This window comes from Chanodichthys erythropterus, chromosome 7, assembly GCF_024489055.1.
Source record: "Chanodichthys erythropterus isolate Z2021 chromosome 7, ASM2448905v1, whole genome shotgun sequence".
Lineage (NCBI taxonomy): Eukaryota > Metazoa > Chordata > Actinopteri > Cypriniformes > Xenocyprididae > Chanodichthys > Chanodichthys erythropterus.
The window spans coordinates 22960277-22979188 of record NC_090227.1 but is presented as its reverse complement, the minus strand read 5'-3'; the positions used below and the strand labels follow the sequence as shown (position 1 = coordinate 22979188).

At 36.3% G+C, this 18912-nt stretch overlaps 1 protein-coding gene across 1 annotated transcript in view; it reads left to right on the top strand.

Annotated features, from left to right (window-relative positions):
• Window positions 1-18912, top strand: part of LOC137023184 (rho guanine nucleotide exchange factor 17-like) — a 121079-nt gene that overhangs the window by 82752 nt on the left and 19415 nt on the right. Inside the window, exons 4-12 of the mRNA XM_067389920.1 lie at window positions 1724-1906; window positions 10125-10241; window positions 11162-11254; window positions 11755-11931; window positions 12570-12620; window positions 12712-12821; window positions 16983-17068; window positions 17362-17480; window positions 17667-17874. Of these exons, the coding sequence (XP_067246021.1) occupies window positions 1724-1906; window positions 10125-10241; window positions 11162-11254; window positions 11755-11931; window positions 12570-12620; window positions 12712-12821; window positions 16983-17068; window positions 17362-17480; window positions 17667-17874 (1144 nt within the window). The remainder of the gene's footprint in view (window positions 1-1723; window positions 1907-10124; window positions 10242-11161; window positions 11255-11754; window positions 11932-12569; window positions 12621-12711; window positions 12822-16982; window positions 17069-17361; window positions 17481-17666; window positions 17875-18912) is intronic.

Genomic DNA, 18912 nt, shown 5'->3' with positions numbered 1-18912 from the left:
ATAGTACTGCATAGTTTTTTTTTTTTTTTATAAATGAATTGTAGATTAATCCTTATTGAAGTTACAAAAGTTATACAGTCAAGATCAGTGAGTGATTTTCTTTTTCTTTTGTTCTTTGATTAACGTTAATTACACAGACTACAGCAGGTTTGTTAGGCTGCTGTCACTTTAAAGGTGCCATCGAACGTTTTTTTACAAGATGTAATATAAGTCTAAGGTGTCCCCTGAATGTGTCTGTGAAGTTTCAGCTCAAAATACCCCATAGATTTTTTTTTTATTAATTTTTTTAACTGCCTATTTTGGGGCATCATTAAATATGAGCCGATTTATGCTGTGCAGCCCCTTTAAATCTTGTGCTCTCCGCCCTCCGGAGCTCGTGCTTGCCTTAAACAGTCCCTAAACAAAGTTTACACAGCTAATATAACCCTCAAATGGATCTTTACTAAGTGTTCGGCATGCATGCGTCGGATTATGTGAGTATTGTATACTGTTATATTGTTTATATTTGATTCTGAATGAATTTGAGTCTGTGCTCCGTGGCTAACGGCTAATGCTACACTGTTGGAGAGATTTATAAAGAATGAAGTTGTGTTTATGCATTATACAGACTGCAAGTGTTTAATAATGAAAATAACGACAACTCTTGTCTCCGTGAATACAGTAACAATGGTAACTTTAACCACATTTAACAGTACATTAGCAACATGCTAACAAAACATTTAGAAAGACAATTTACAAATATCACAAAAAATATCATGTTATCATGGATCATGTCAGTTATTATTGCTCCATCTGCCATTTTTAGCTATTGTTCTTGCTTGCTTACCTAGTTTGATGATTCAGTTGTGCACAGATCCAGATGTTAATACTGGCTGCCCTTGAATAATGCCTTGAACATGGGCTGGCATATGCAAATATTGGGGGCGTACACCCCGACTGTTACGTAACAAAGCGGGGCAATGATGTAAATAAATATACAAATGATACATGAAGATTAGGTGCACTAGTTACAAACAAATCTATACATATTTCTATCTTGTTTAATGTTCTGTTACCCATTAATACATTGTTTTATGGAAGTAATATAGGAAGCAAATGACATTTGATGTTGACTTTAATTTACTGAGCTTGAATAATAAAAAAAAAGAGATACAATTTTGGTTTTAAAAGCAAACTTTGTGACAGTAAAGACAGAAGAGCAGAATGATTATCTGCATTTGACATGACACGGTTTATGTCCCAAGGTGAGAGTCAAGCATTTCCTTTAATCAAAATCTGTCCCAGACCACCACATTCAAACACAAAAACATGCATATATTCTGTCATTTATTAATGCATATTCATTATATTTTATATTCCTTTATCATTTTTGATGCATATTCATTATTGTTGCATATTCCTTTATTTGTATAAATGCATATTATTATTGAATATTCTTTTATATTTTAAATGCATTATTATTGCATATTCCTTTATAGTTATTATTGCATATTCAGTTCATGGTCTATGTATGTCAAGCACACTCAAATGTTAAAGATTTATGACAAACTTACAGTCTTGTGGTTTTACCCTGACATAATTTTTAATTTCAGCAATTAATGCCATAATGCACTGTGATGGAAAGTTGATTATAATTTATTCAGTACTAAAAAAAATAAAACAATTGTTTCATGTAGATAAAACTGCACATTACCTCTGTCTCTCTGTGTTTTTCTGGTCTCAGGGCTACATGAAGCCCCTCAAGCACCCGGAGAACTCCCCTCTCTGTGACCCGTCCCTGGTAGACGAGATGTTTTACCAGATTCCTGAGATTCTAGAACATCATGAGCAGTTCCTGGAGCAGGTGCTGGACTGTGTCAACCAGTGGCATGACAAACAGACTATTGGACATGTGCTCATTCAGTCGGTGAGATCCTAATCCCAGTTTGAATACTATTTGCAAAGTATTGCGAGAATAGCATCCCAAATCATAGAAGATTATGTTAAAAATATTATACCAGAAATTCTTGGATGGTAAACATTTTCAGGTGGATTTTTGTAGTATGGATCTGTATAAGGAGAACTAATGCTGTGTCCTGATTTGCTTACTATCTGGTGTATGCAATATTAGAATGAGTGTTGCCTGAATGAAATATTGATAAATGAATGCTAATATAGGGCCCTATGGTATCTGCGATGAATTTGGCAAATTTGGATGAAAAAATAAATAATAATAAATCAAATGGCGAGATGGCCTAGTGTCTGTGAATATTAAAGCGCAAAAAGACTGCTATTGAAATGCTATTGCTATTGACCAGTCAATCACCCAGTGAAATACGTACTTTAAAGGATTAGTTCACATTAAAATGAAAATTAGCCCAAGCTTTACTCACCCTCAAGCCAGGTGTATATGACTTTCTTCTTTCTGATGAACACATCGAAGTTATATTAATAAATATCCTGACGCATTCAAGCTTTATATTGACAGTGAACGGGAAACAATGAGTATGAAGCTCTAGAAAGTGCATCCATCCATCATAAACGTACTCCACACGGCCAGAGACTATAGAATAACACAAGACGTGTCACACTTACTGTTTTGAATGGGACAAAGTGCAACGCGCAATATGGCGCAATAAGTCCCGCCTTCAAAAATAAGAGCCAAACACCGATTGGTAAAGTCATCGCATCACTGCAGCGGCCGTTAGAAGCTCAGGTTCCTATAGAAACAGTCAGACGCAAGACTTTTTATTTTTTGTCATGATTCGAGCGTTTAGAACCAAATTTATGAGACAGTAGTTGTCAGATTTCATTGGTGATTTCAAATATGAAATTTAATTGAAAGATTGGCGATTGCCGATATTCAATTTACAAAGAAAGTGTAAAGCCTCTCGCAATTCAAAATGCCTTCACTACGCCGTATGTCTTCCTTATGAAGTTGTAAGTTGAATACGGAAGGCGGTCTGGAGGAAGTTTGATATTTTACTTTATAACTTGTTAAATATGGATATTTTTCTTACACAAACGCATTTCATCGCTTCAGAAGGCCTTTATTTACCCCCAGAGCCGTGTGGAGTACGTTTATGATGGATGGATGCACTTTCTTGAGCTTTAAACTCATTGGCCCTGTTTACTGCTATTATAAAGCTTGGACACATCAGAATATTTACTAATATAACTCTGATTTTGTTCATCAGAAGAAGAAAGTGAAATACACCTAGGATGGCTTGAGGTTGAGTAAAGCTTGGGATAATTTTCATTTTAAAGTGAACTAATCCTTTAAGTAGAAGTGTGCAACCATGTTTTTTTTTATAAACATTGTTTGCTTAAATGTCCCATGTAATTTTACAGCCTTTAAAGGTGCCATCGAACGTTTTTTTACAAGATGTAATATGAGTCTAAGGTGTCCCCTGAATGTGTCTGTGAAGTTTCAGTTTAAAATACCCCATAGATTTTTTTCAATAAATTTTTTTAACTGCCTATTTTGAGGCATAATTAGAAATGCACCGATTCAGGGCTGCGACCCCTTTAAATTCTCACGCTCTCCACCCACGGAGCTCGCGCTTGCCTTGAACAGCATAAACAAAGTTCACACAGCTAATATAACCCTCAAAATGGATTTTTAAAAAGTGTTCATCATGCATGTTGCATGCATACATCTGATTATGTGAGTATTGTATTTATTTGGATGTTTACATTTGATTCTGAATGAATTTGAGGCTGTGCTCTGTGGCTAACGGCTAATGCTACACTGTTGGAGAGATTTATAAAGAATGAAGTTATGTTTATGAATTATACAGACTGCAAGTGTTTAATAATGAAAATAGCGACGGCTCTTGTCTCCGTGAATACAGTAAGAAACGATGGTAACTTTAACCACATTTAACAGTACATTAGCAACATGCTAACGAAACATTTAGAAAGACAATTTACAAATATCACTAAAAATATCATGTTATCATGTATCATGCCAGTTATTATTGCTCCATCTGCCATTTTTCGCTGTTGTTCTTGCTTGTTTACCTAGTCTGATGATTCAGCTGTGCACAGATCCAGACGTTAATACTGGCTGCCCTTGTCTAATGCCTTGAACATGAGCTGGCATATGCAAATATTGGGGCGTACATATTAATGATCCCGACTGTTACGTAACAGTCGGTGTTATGTTGAGATTCGCCTGTTCTTCGGAGGTCTTTTAAACAAATGAAATTTATACAAGGAGGAGGAAACAATGGAGTGTGAGACACACTGTATGTCATTTCATGTACTGAACTCTTGTTATTTAACTATGCCTAGATAAATTCAATTTTTAATTCTAGGGCACCTTTAAGGGGATTGTTCACCCAAAAATGAAAATTTGATGTTTATCTGCTTGCAAGATAAATTTTAATAATCTACCCTAGTCTACTATTTTCACATTAACAGTATGTCTTATTTCAATGGTTTCCTTCATCATCTGTGATTATCCTCTCACTTGAGCGTTACTAACACATGGGTGGTTTAGTTAGCCAGCGATCTGCTCAGAGAGTGTCAACGCTAGGCTGGAGCCACTCAGCCCTGGTCGTCTGCTCTCAGAAGATAATGACAGAAGTGTTGACGTCTAGCAGGTGTTTTTTTCCATTCTAAAGGGATGACGTGCAGGTTGTAGGCTTATTAGTTGACATGGACGCCATACTGTCTCAACCCACCGGTCTTACATTGTTAGGGTCCATACTGTCGTGATGCTGGTGCCGTTCTGCCTTTTCAGAATCACACACACACACACACACTATTTCTATTGCTACTAGGTCCTCGTCTCATCCATCTCTGAAAGTGTTTTTTTTTTTTTCATGTTATTCTGAAAGAAATTAATATCTTTATTCAGCAAGGATGCATTAAATTGATCAAAAGTGACAGTAAAGACATTTATAAAGTTACATAAGTCATGTTCTTTTGAACTTTCTATTTATCAAAGAATACTGAAAAAAATTAAAGGTGCCCTAGAACATTTTTTAAAAAGATGTAATATAAGTCTAAAGTGTCCCCTGAATGTGTCTGTGAAGTTTCAGCTCAAAATACCCCATAGATTTTTTTTTTTATTCATTTTTTTAACTGCCTATTTTGGGGCATAATTAGAAATGAGCCGATTCAGGGTGTGTGGCCCTTTAAATCTGGTGCTCCACGCCCCAAGAGCTCGCGCTTGCCTTAAAAAACATAAAAAAGTTCAAACAGCTAATATAACCCTCAAAATGGATCTTTACAAAGTGTTCGTCATGCAGCATGTCTAATCGCGTAAGTAGTGTTTATTTTGATGTTTACATTTGATTCTGAATGAGTTTGAGGCTATGCTCCGTGGCTAACGGCTAATGCTACACTGTTGGAGAGATTTATAAAGAATGAAGTTGTGTTTATGCATTATACAGACTGCAAGTGTTTAATAATGAAAATAGCTACGGCTCTTGTCTCCGTGAATACAGTAATAAACGATGGTAACTTTAACCACATTTAATAGTACATTAGCAACATGCTAACAAAACATTTAGAAAGACAATTTACAAATATCAATAAAAATATCATGTTATCATGAATCATGTCAGTTATTATCGCTCCATCTGCCATTTTTCGCTGTTGTCCTTGCTTGCTTACCTAGTCTGTTGATTCAGCTGTGCACAGATCCAGACGTTAATACTGTCTGCCCTTGTCTAATGCTTGAACATGAGCTGGCATATGCAAATATTGGGACGTACACCCAGACTGTTACATAACAGTCGGTGTTATGTTGATATTCACCTGTTCTTCAGAGGTCTTTTAAACAAATGAGATTTATATAAGAAGGAGGAAACAATGGAGTTTGAGACTCACTGTATGTCATTTCCATGTACTGAACTCTTGTTATTTAACTATGCCAAGGTAAATTCAATTTTTGAATCTAGGGCACCTTTAATCACAGTTTCAACAATATAAAACAGCAACTGTTTTAGGGCTGGGCGATGTATCGAATGCTTTTGTCACGCGCATTTCTTCAGTAAAGCCGGTTCCCTGATTACCGCTAAATCGGCATCACCTGCTTTCAAATGAAGCGGCATTTAATAGACAGAGCCGTAGTTCACTGATAAGACACGCAATATCGCGCTCAATATCGGCGGCGATACATATCGATATTGAACGCGATATTGCGTGTCTTATCAGTGAACTACGGTTCTGTTTATTAAATGCCGCTTCATTTGAAAGCAGGTGATGGCGATTTAGCGGTAATCAGGGAACCGGCTTTACTGAAGAAATGCGCGTGACAAAAGCATTCGATACATCGCCCAGCCCTAAACTGTTTTCAACATTGCTAATAATGATAAATATTTAGTGAGCAGCAAATCAGCATATTAAAATTATTTCTGAAGGATCATGTGACACTGAAGAGTGGAGTAATGATGCTGAAAATTTAGTTTTTACATCATAAGGAATAAATTACATTTTAAAATATTCAAATAAAAGGCAATTATTTGAAATTGTATTTCACAATATTACTGTTTTACTGAATTATTATTATTATTATTTTTTTAATCAAACAAATGCAGCCTTGTTGATCATAATAGACTAATTTCAAAAAGTTAGAAAAAAAAAACTTTAAAGCCCTGGGTATGCTTTTTGTTACACAGTCGAAAGCGTACACATACACAGGCGTTCAACGCATGTGTAGTTTTGAGCAGCCTCTCACCACAAGTTACAACCCATGTAAATAAATATCTTTGTATTCTTTCATGCTAGAGTTGTAAAATTGAGGGTACTTTCGAACGTCTTTGCACAATATCTCGTCTATGTAAGCGTCCATTGACGCTGTAGCTTACATGAGCTCCGGTAGGTTCTGTTTATGCAGTTTTTCATTGACTACCTTGTGAATCGACGACCCCAGGGCATGGTTGCCACCTTGTGGATAAACTAATTATTGAAAGAAAAAAATGTGCATGTGCGTCCTGCGTATACAATTTACGCGTGGAAAAATCCAGGGTACAGTATGTGCATTCTCTTCTGATGACGAAATTCGAGTCATGCACACTGTACGCGTAAAAACTGCATTATACTTTGGGATTTAGTGCATTGTGTAATTATGCTAAAAGGGATGCAGCCGAACAGTTTGTTCAGGATAAGGCGAAGGTCTGTTCTCTCTGTAGGAATGCTGAGTGTCTCAGTGTGGGGCTTTAATCTGTCTGACCTTCTGCCCCGGTATGGAGAAATACCGCCTCACGACTGCTAGTTCCATGTTGTTTAGACATTCCTGTCAGATTCACGTTCGCACATCAAATGCAGGGATTTTATGGGCTCTGACTAAATAAGTTGCAAACTGACAAACTCAGATAGTTAGCAGTCAGATCCACTGCTCATTTAGACACAACTATTCTGTTTTATGGGATTTTAGGGCTTTAAGGCTGTACAGAACCCTGTGTATGTAAGTCTCAGGCCTGGTTAAGTAGCCATTTAAAGGGATAGTTCACCCAAAAATGAAAATTTTATGTTTATCTGCTTACCCCCAGGGCATCCAAGATGTAGATGACTTTTTTTCTTCAGTCGAACACAAATTATAATTTTTAACTGCAACCGCTGCCGTCTGACAGTCAAATAATAGCAGTGATTGGGAACTTGAACAATAAGAGTCGAAAAAACTTTGTTTGTGCGAGAAACCGAACAGCATTTATATAATTTTTTACCTCTAATACACCACTATGTCCAACTCCGTTCAGCTTCCTGCTAGTGAGGTCTGATCGCGCTCTGACAACGGAAGTGATGTCTCGCGCTCATTGAAGTATATGGGCGAGACATCACTTCCGTCATCACAACGCGTTTTTTGACCTCACTAACAGGAAGCTGAACGAAGTTGGAAATAGTGGTGTATTAGAGGTAAAAATTATATAAATAATGTTCGGTTTCTCGCACAAACCGATCGTTTCGTGTCTTAGGACATCAATGTGTCGTCACGAGCCGCAGGGTTTAATTTTGATTTGTCTAAGCAAGTTTTATTTACTGTTATAGTAGAAGTTCCCATCTACTGCTATTATTTGACTGTCAGACGGCAACGGTTGCAGTTAAAAATCATAATTTGCGTTCGACTGAAGAAAAAAAGTAACCTACATCTTGGATGCACTGGGGGTAAGCAGATAAACATCAAATTTTCATTTTTGGGTGAACTATCCCTTTAAGTAGCTTTTATAAACATGAAAACATTACTGGTGTGCATCTTCAGACAAAGTTGCAATATGTAAGAATTTTGCAGTAAAATATCCAAAAACCACTAGACCAGTGTTATATATTTTGTTCACTTTAGTACTTACAATATCCCAAATGTTTGCAACTATTTGTAAATCGTGAGAAAATTGCAGTTTTAACCAAGGCTCCGGGACGTGTGAGGAGTCGCCTGTCAATTGCGTCATACCCGCGTTACTCTCGGTTTCCAGTTTTATTTTGTAGAAACCATGGAAACACCAAAGACGCTTTAATATTTACATGTTTTAAAAGACAAGGGAACAACTGTTTTGATATATTTATAGACAGAAAACAAATTATTGTTATATAGCTCAACACGTTCAGTCTTATTGTTTAGGCTAAATCTAATTTTCTTGATTTTTTTTTTTTGTGCGTACCATGCTTTTCCATGCCTCAGAGAAAAACACTATTTTGTGAAGTAGCTAACATAGCATAATCAGATGCAGCTTTATTTTTATTAACAGTAATACAGAATTTTCTTCCATCATACAATACGTTTTAAAATTAATTTCATGCCATTTATCAACACAAGCCATCCGGCATTTAATATGATATTCTAAAATCGATCTATCTTACTGCTGTGTGCAACAGTGTCTCACAGCAGCCACCGAGTGAACGCACAGAGTAACGTTATAACATTTTCAACACACTCAAATGTATCTAATATGATAAACAGAGCTGCGTTACCTCATACGCTTGACCGGAAAAGCAGAAGCGGCGCCGATGACTATGGCATAATAAAAGTTCTGCTGCTCGCAAGTTGTATGTTGCACAATCGCTCCAGCGGCCTCGTTCAGCTCCCACAACACTCGCCCTGCTCAACTTCATACTACAGTAACGTTAATAATCGCATCCATGTACATGATTTCTTATCGAGTCTTATCCCAATTGTTTTCCACCAGCTGTGAGGTGAAGACCACATGTCCCAAGATTCTGCGCTCAAACTTGGCATCATCTTTGTTTGGAATAGGCCTCTAGCGACCTCTAGCGGACAGAAAATCTTACATATTGTACCTTAAAGACAGCTCAAACATGCGTTTTAGTCTGGTACTAGGCTTAAGCCTTGTCTGTTAAAGGTTCTCATTCATTTTCTTCATAGGAACTTTAAAAACTAATCAGAACTTCTTTTGCAACCATATAGCAACATGCTAAGAGTCACCCACAACAACCTACTGTAGCATTGTGACAGTTACTAATTGCACTACAAGAAAAAAAAAACATTATCTTGTGTTATTAGTTTTATTAAATACATACAACCCAAGTCACATGCGAAAGTTGACAAAAACAAAACATGAAAACCAAGGGTCATTCACCTTATTTACCAACAAAAATATCAAATTATTTAATTATGTTATTATATTCATGTGTACTTTAATGTTCAGTACAACTGCGAACTGGACTCAAGGAAACCTGAGAATCAGATGGCTGTTCATAAAGTTTCAACTAGTTTTTATTTTTTATTTTATTTTATTTTAAGTGTAAAAATGAAAGCCTCTATGGAATAGACATTGTGCAGATCTGTCAGCGTGTTCTTCAGCGCTCGTAAAACAGGACCTCTGTTTCTGGTGGGTGTAAATTGTCCCCCTGTGGCTTTACAGTTAAACATTACAGAACAGCCTGAGTCACACACTGGCGGTGAGCCGTCTCTCCTCACGACAAGCTAAGGAGATTTATTTGAGGACTTTCTGTCCGCACACACCATCTATCTACAAAGATAATTACTCAGAGTTGTCCTCGCTATCAGATAGGAAGCCATTTTAGTAACAAAAATATCAAAAAAGCACCATGGTACTGTTTTTTTTTTTTTTCTGTTTTTTTGAAAATGGAAACATAACAGAATTCTCTTATGGATGAGGTTTTTAAAGGTGTACAGCTATTCTGTAGTGATGATAATGTCTCCACTTTCTCCTCAGTTTTCCAAAGAGATCCTCGCCGATATTTATTCAGCATACATCGACAACTTCATGAACGCCAAAGACGCAGTGAGAATTGCGAAGGAAGCCAAGCCTGCTTTCCTAAAGTTTCTAGAGGTACATTATGACTGCGTGTGTGTGTGTGTGTGTGTGTGTGTGTGTGTGTGTGTGTGTGTGTGTGTGTGTGTGTGTGTGTGTGTGTGTGTGTGTGTGTGTGTGTGTGTGTGTGTGTGTGTGTGTGTGTGTGTGTGTGTGTGTGTGTGTGTAAAAATACTTTTACACTACAATTATCCCCTCGAGAGGCTGTTTGGCAGCTCTCGAGACATTATATGGCCATTTGGCACAGCTAAACTTTAAATATATGGATTTTGTCATTGTGCAAACTATGACCTGTTAAAACAGAGCTAGACTGGGTTCATTTTCTGTATTTACATTGGACTATTAATGTCTTTAGCTGGAGATGAGGTTAAACCAGTGTTTATTCTAGTATTATTTCTATATTATTGTAGTATTTATTAATGTTTGATTTGTTAATGTTTAATGAAATAGCTTTTTTTTTTTTTTTTTTTTTTTTAAGTTTTAATAATTTTAGTACTTTAACATTTATTTCAGTTAGTTGCCAAGACATTTCTAATTTTTGTTTTATTTTTCCATCTATAATTTGTATTTATGTATACTTCAGCCTTATTTCAATTAATAACAATTATTTTTAATAGTTTTAGTTAACAATAATACATTTGACTGGGTTAAACAAATGACATAAATCCTCTCATTTTATATGCATTTTTATTCTTTTGATTTATCATCATATGTTCTCAGCTGAATCATAAAATGTTTGAGGTGTACTTGAACTCAGCTGTTCAAAGATTACTGCCCTCTAATGGTAACTCTGCAAACTGAACCTAAACCAAGTTATCTAGTAAAAGAAGGTTGGATAAACTGTACACAAGAAGTTAAAATCAAGATAAAGTATAGTAGTACTTTTAAACTTTTGTTTGTGTTATCTTTCTCTGTTATTCTTTCTCTTTCCTCCTCAGCAAAGCATGCGTGAGAATAAGGAGAAACAAGCTCTGGGTGATCTGATGATAAAGCCAGTGCAGCGGATCCCACGTTATGAGCTGCTAGTTAAGGTGACACTAACCTTACCCCTTTTTTAAATTTTTTGTGTCCATTGTGAAGATTTCTTTTCATGTATTTTTGCTTGTTTAGAACACATTAGGTAGGGCTGAACGATTAATCGAAGTGATTTCGAAATTGCGATGTGGCTTAGTACATTATCAAATCGCAAAAACTGTAATTTAATTAAATAAACAAATGCGTAGCACGTTTCAGAACCACTATTGCAATTTTAATCAGAAACTTTGATTTTTCCCAAATCATTCAGCCCTGACATCAGGTATGTTTTGTATGGGGTCACAGCTCAGCTACTAGTTAAAATCCTTCATATTTACTCCTATTGTCTGTTAATCTTAATCTCAAAAATGCTTAAATTCAATGCCATTCTCCTATAAGATACAGTCCTTGGCATGTAAACTAAACTTTCTAGGACTATCCATGTATTTTATTTTTAGTTACTTCCTGTTGTTTTGGTAGTTTGGGTTTTAAATGACATTCTGTTTGTGGGCATCAGGATCTTCTGAAACACACTTCTGAGGATCACCCGGACTACCTGTTTCTGCTGGACGCCCAGAAGAACATCAAGCGATTGGCCGAGAGGATCAACAAGGGCAGACGAAGCGCAGAGGAGCTGGAGAAGGAGACGCGCGTCATGCAGGAGATCGAAGCGCACATTGAGGGAGTGGAGCATGTGAGAGACACATCATTTTTTTCTTTTTATTGTTATTTTTATTCAGGCATCTTTTATGTAATTTTTTTTAAAAACCCTTTCATGTAAAACATTACTACCATTGTGTATGAAATGTGCATGAAATATAGGCCTACTATAAAAATAAACTTGCCTCACCTTACTTAATCCACTAGTTTGTATGAAACACTAGTTGCTTATTTTTTAGAGTTTTGCTTGTGAACGCTATTTCACGTTCACTAAATAAATATACGATTGATATCAACACATTTCAGTAGTATGACTGCTAGTTTGTATGGAAGCTTGTTTCACCACGGAATAAAAAATAAAACTGGTAATTGTGACTTTTTATCTCACAATTGTGAGTTTATATCTCACAATTTAGACTTAATACTCACAATTGTGCATTTTTATCTTACAATTCTGGGAAACAAAATCAGAATTATGAGATAAACTTGCAATTGTGAGAGATAAAATCTGAGCTGCAACATTTAAACTTACAATTGCAAGAAAAAAAGTCAGAATTGAGAGATTAAAATTTACAATTAGCTTTTTTTATTATTATTATTTCTGTGGCCAAGAACAGGCTTCTATAAGTATGTTTGCCCTTTGATGATACCTAATATTTTTTTTCTCTTCAGATCCTGAATCCGCAGAGGAAGTTCCTGAGACAAGAGATGGTGGTGGAAGCGGTGAGCACAAATAAGCTCTTCATACAAAAAAAAAGATCAGTTTTACTAATAATATAAGCTTCCTGAACTTCTGTACTTCTCTTTACTGTAGAAAACGGTGGGCGGTAAGAAGGACCGATCTCTCTTTCTGTTCAGCGATCTGCTCATCTGCACCACGCTGAAGAGGAAGTCTGGATCTCTTCGCAGGAGCTCAATGAGTTTGTGAGTGCTGCTGCGCATTTGCCTCTTTCTTTTAATAGTCCAGAGATGTGAGGAGGGCCTGGGAAAACTGATGTTTGGTTTACAAACCCCAGAGTCCCCTGAGCTCTTCTGCTCTGCAGCCCAAAGCCAATGCAGTTTACTTCTGAATAACACTGCACCCTAGTGGACGGTCAGGAAAACAGCACTGATATAGACTGTACCATATCTCATTTAACAGATGATTTGATTGTTTTTTTGTTTGTTTTTTTGTTATTGGGGTTTACTAGAATGGCTTTTCATGCTTCAGTGTTCAAAAAACACCTTTTATTTCACACATTTTACATTGTTGCAGTTCCTCTCTTCCCACTCTTTCCAAGTATGTATAACTGCAGACCACAGCTGTGGCTTCAGCCAATTGTCACAGAGCTTGTGGCCAGTGGTGTTCGGACTGGAGTTTGAACCTCTGTTCAATGATATAAGCGTGAATCCCCCACAAGTTCTCCCATGAGCCGTCCCAGTACAGCACGTGGGAAACTTTTTACTCTATTGCTTTATTCTAAGCAACAGGGGTAGTGACTCAGAGTGCAAAAAGGTCCTATTGTCCGGTGAGGTCTGGTTATGGACCGCCTGGCTTTGGCGATCTCATATCGCATAATCTTATTAACTGTTCCTGAACTTTATCACGCAAAACCCACCATGGTGTAGGGGTTAGCATTTGTTGTTGCATAGCAGGAAATCTTAGCAGGGGGTTAGCAGGACTTTTGTTTCTTCAGTAGAACACAAATTATGATTTTTAACTCCAACCGTTGCGGTCTGTCAGCCGTATAATGTGGGTCAATGGGAACTTCTTTTATAAGAGTAAATAAAACTTGCACAGACAAATCCAAATTAAACCCTGTGGCTCGTGACGACACATTGATGTCCTAAGACACGAAATGATCAGTTTGAAAAGTATTAAACCTCTGGAGTCTGAGGCTGATTTGGGGCTTGGAGAAGTTTTGACATGCCCTGACATTTGTGCTTTTTTCAGTTGTTCATAAACATATTAATGGAAAAAGTGTCATTACACTGTATTCAGCACAAACTAGGCTACCATAATATGTGAGGAACATGTATGTACATGTTTGTGTTTTTGAAGGAATAACATTTATGCGTGGTTATTGAAAAAACAAAAAACTTAAGTCACTGAAATAAAGCCAAAAAAAGTATAGTAAATCTGTGTTCACAAGACTTTTGGGTATTGGAGGTTGTAGACTTGAGTTTTTGCTTCAAAATTATGTAAAAATTATGCTGCCTACTCCTTCATATAAAACAATATATTGATTTAGTTTTTGTAAGACACTTTTTGCCAAGAAACACAGTATGCGAGGAGGCGTGAATCACCACTGAAAATGGGCCATTCTCACCTGAGAAGACAAAAGAATTGGATAGTAATGAGCTGAAATGACTTGCATATTAATGAGGCATTTCAGTCAGGTAGGCTGTGAAAAAAACCTTCTGTGATGTCTCAAGCTCATTATGATATATGAAACATACAGAAAAATATTATTACAATATAAAGTAATGGTTTTATATTATACTTTAAAATATAATGTATTTCTGTGATGCAAAGAGTCTGAATATAGGCTTGTAGTTTAAAAGCATGCACATTTGGAGAAATATTCGATTCTCATATGCTTATGTCAATTTTCTATACAGAGGAGTTTTATAAATTTAATATTCATTGTCATTACTATAAGCGCTGGTGTTTTCAATTCATCCTTGAAGTCGGAGGGCGCTCTGTGCATTTTTAGTCCACAAATTCATCTAAAAGAAGAGGCTATTCCATGAATGGAGTTTCCAATTCATACAGCAGCAGGAGGGCGCTAAAGAAACAAAAACTCATCTAAAATTCATCCATAGAAGAAAAGTAAACAGGAACTAACTGTATGTCTTCTAGAGCTCGCTAACCATGGCTGCGTCCGAAATCGCATACTACATGATTAGGTACTACATTTGAATTTGAACGTACTTCCCGACCGTTAAAACAGTACGTTCTATATAGTATGAATATGGGTAGATGAATGGAATTCGGACGTACTACATCCGCCATGTTAATGTTGTCACTTGTCATGCATCGTCAGAACAGCGCGCAAATTTAAATATGTCAAAGTATAATCACCTATTTAGCTAGGAAATTTTAGCTCAGAATAAAAATACATCTGTGAATATCACGACAGAGGCTGATTTGAAGCAACGAAATTAAGCAATTTATTGTTAAAATGAATGCATATAAAAATACACGAGAAACAAAAGACATGAATCAATAAACAAACTTGAATACATTATATATAAATAGTGTGTAGATAGACAGAGGGCGAGAGAAATGCACAACATGGCCTAAATATTATATACAATATATACAAATAAATACAATGATAATAATATACATATTAAAAGAGCCCTATAAACTACTACCGCCTGAATGTTGCTGTCCGTTAAGTTTTCTAATCTCATAAAACTGCTTAACAACGAACGTCTCCGTTAAATAAAACAGTGTTAACAAGCGGATGTAACGTTATCTCGACCTGTTGGTTAGCTTGATGTGCTGTCAGTAATAATGATTAAACATCTTTTTACAGCCGACTCTTAATCTTCTCATTACATTGTTTAAACTTTCAATAAGTCAGCCGTTTACTTACATTATGTTAAACAAGTGCAATTTAACCACAATAAACACAGTTTTTCCCTGAGGTACTTAAGGTCTTGAATGAGGTGCATATCGCCGCTTTCCGCCATTTTTGAATTATGAAGAATCCTCTCTCCTGTGGCATCACGGGATAGCGCAGCGTCCATCGAATGCCTACTACAGAATTCGGGCGGAAGCAGTAGGTCATCCAGGTACTTCTCGCCTACTGTTTTTCGAATACTATGAATTCGGACATACTAATCGCCTCGCATACTGTTTTTCGCATACTATATAGTAGGGAAGTATGCGATTTCGGACGCAGCACATGACTTTTACATCCAGATAAACACTTTTCAAGACAATAAATACACGATTGAGACGATGACTGCATGTATTGCCTCTGAATTTGTGTCTGAATAGCGCTGGCTCCCTGGGTGTGGCCGCATTAGCAGATAATGAGCTGAATCACGGATTTCTGACATTGCTCTCTTTTCATACAGATTACATAAACACAGAAGGTTTGTTTTCGATTAGACTTACATGATTTAAAACCTGACATCTTAACGTTATTTTAGACATAAGTGTAATTTTTTTGTCATTAGTATTCACCAAGTTACAGTTCATTTTCTGAGAACTATCAGATTGGAGTTCGTTCAGAGGGAGACGAGAGATCACGCATCATGTTAGTTTTCTTTATTTTACAAAAAGCACAACATTTTGTTTTTACTCTGAGTGTACACGAATGAAAGAAGATATTCCACCGATTAAAATGGTGTATAACTCTTAATTGTATGTGCAACATTGACGGAGTATTTTGAGTCTCTTTCACACTGATAAGAAAAAAACCACGGTGGTATCGCCGGCGATACCGTCAGACCTCAGTGTTAATATCATTTTTTACCTCTAATACACCACTATGTCCAACTGCGTTCAGCACTCGCTTAGTGAGGTCTGATCGCGCTCTGACAACGGAAGTAATGTCTAGCACTCATTGAAGTATAAGCAGACATCACTGCCGTTGTGAGAGCGCGATCAGACCTTACTAACAGAATGCTGAACGCAGTTGGACATAGTGGTGTATTAGAGGTAAAAAATGATATAAATACTGTTCGGTTTCTCACACAAACCGATCGTTTCGTGTCATAGGACATCAATGTGTTGTCACCAGCCACAGGGTTTAATTTGGATTTATCTAAGCAAGTTTTATTTAATATTAGTTCCCATTTACACACATTATACGGCTCATTTTTGGGTGAACTATCCCTTTAATATGAAGTGACTTGCAGGACACTTATTTCTGGGATGGCATGAAATCAAAATGTGGAAATGCATTACATTACAGTAGTAAAATGCACTGTGAATGCTCTTTTAGAAATGCTCTTTTTTCTTTATCTTTCATGATTGGGCATTTGAATCCCCAACCTTTCAGATGCCAAACTAGATCTTAAACTATCAAGCTCATAATGGAAATATTCTCGACTGATGATTAAAATCTTTCTTTGCTGCTCTTGCAGATATTCCGCTGCTAGTGTCATTGACACCTCGAGTAAATATAAGTTCCTGTGGAAACTGCCCTTAGAAGACATGGAGGTGGTTAAAGGTAGCGTTATTATCACTCACAATCAGTATAACATGATGTTTATCATGTTTTTATTTTTTATAACATGTTAAAATAGAAAAGATGAGATTCAGAGCCAGATAGAAACCTGTGCTCATCTTTAAAATTTGCAGCCTTTGCTGGATTACTTTAAGGAGATAAATATGTTCTAGTGTTATCTTTATCTCTTTTCTATTCATTCATCCATTATTTTTTTACCCATTTTGTTACTTACTTGTAACAAAATACTTAGTTTGACTTTGTTTTACTGACTCAATGTCATTTTATCATCACAGGTTCTAATCAAACCACTAACAAAGAAAACATCCATAAAGCCATCAGCCGTCTGGATGAAGATCTCAGCACTCTTGGACAAATAAGCAAGCTGTCAGAAACACTCAGTTTCCCCCATCAGGTATGTCAATCTTAATGATTTAACATAAAATACTTCATATAAATTTGTTGCTGTATTGTTGTTGCTATAAAATGTTGGTCACTTGGTAGAAACTACTCAAATTAGACTCATTAGCACACTGTAGCATTTTTATATGCAATATTTTCCTCTTTACTTCTCTGAACTGCTTTTTTCTGTGTGTGTCAGAGTTTGGATGATGTGATAAAGGATCTGATGGCGTCAGTGCACCGGGAGCTGGCAGAGAAACAGTCGCTGGCTTTCAGCATGACGTTACTACCCACTAAACTAGAGCTGACCACCGCTTCAGCCGAAACCACCTTCATCTTTGAGTTCAGCAGCCCTGATGCCCGTAGTAACTTTGAGCAGGCGTTTGAGGAGGCCAAGAAGAAGCTCGGTAAATAGTCTACTACCAGAGCTCCATACCCTGAATGTACAGCGATCTGAGAGCAATTCACATCAAATTATTACTTAAAAATAAATAAAAGTTATAATTTTCTGATATGAACTTGGTGCAAACATTTAGCACAAGACAGACTAGTAAATATAACAATATATATTTTGTTTATGTGTTAGTAATTGTGATTTTGCCAATTTTTTGCTTTATATTTCTATTTAGCTTTACCAACTGAAATAAATAGGTCTAAGTGAAAATACCAAAATTACTAGTTTCAGTTAGTTGCCAAGGCAACATTTCTAATTTTTGTCATGTTAAATGTTTTTAAGTTTAGATATTTCATCTGGAACTTGTTTTTGATTTTATTTCAGCTTCATTTCAATTACTGAAAACAGTTTTTAATAGTTTTAGCTTTTACCAAGAGTAACACTGGCAGAAACTCCCATGAGCATGAAGTAACTATTGGTTGGGATTTCCATGGATATGTAGTATTTTTGTGGATTTTCATGGGATATATGATATATATGATATACAAATATAATATATATTTATGCAAAGCTCAAGAAATAGTATATATTCATGCAAAATCTAAAACACACTAATAATAATAATAATAATAAACTTTATTTTATATAGCGCCTTTAAAGTTATATCTCAAAGCGCTTCACAGAAACATATAAATACAATAAACATACATTTGAGCAGAATTAAGAGGAAAAAAAAAAAAAAAATCACTTGTATGCAAGCCTAAAAAAGTAAGTTTTAAGTGAAGATTTAAAAACACTAAAAGAGTCAGCATGTCTGATCTCATTGGGAAGAGCATTCCAGAGTTTGGGAGCAAAAGAAGAAAAAGCCCGGTCACCCATAGAGCGTAAACGTGTAGAAGGTACAATTAAAAAGCCAGAATCAGAAGAACGAAGATTGCGTCTTGGGGTGTATGCAGTTAAAAGTTCGGACAGATATTGTGGCGCTAAACCATTCAAGGCCTTGTAGGTGAGCATGAGAATTTTAAAATCGATGCGAAACCTGACCGGTAGC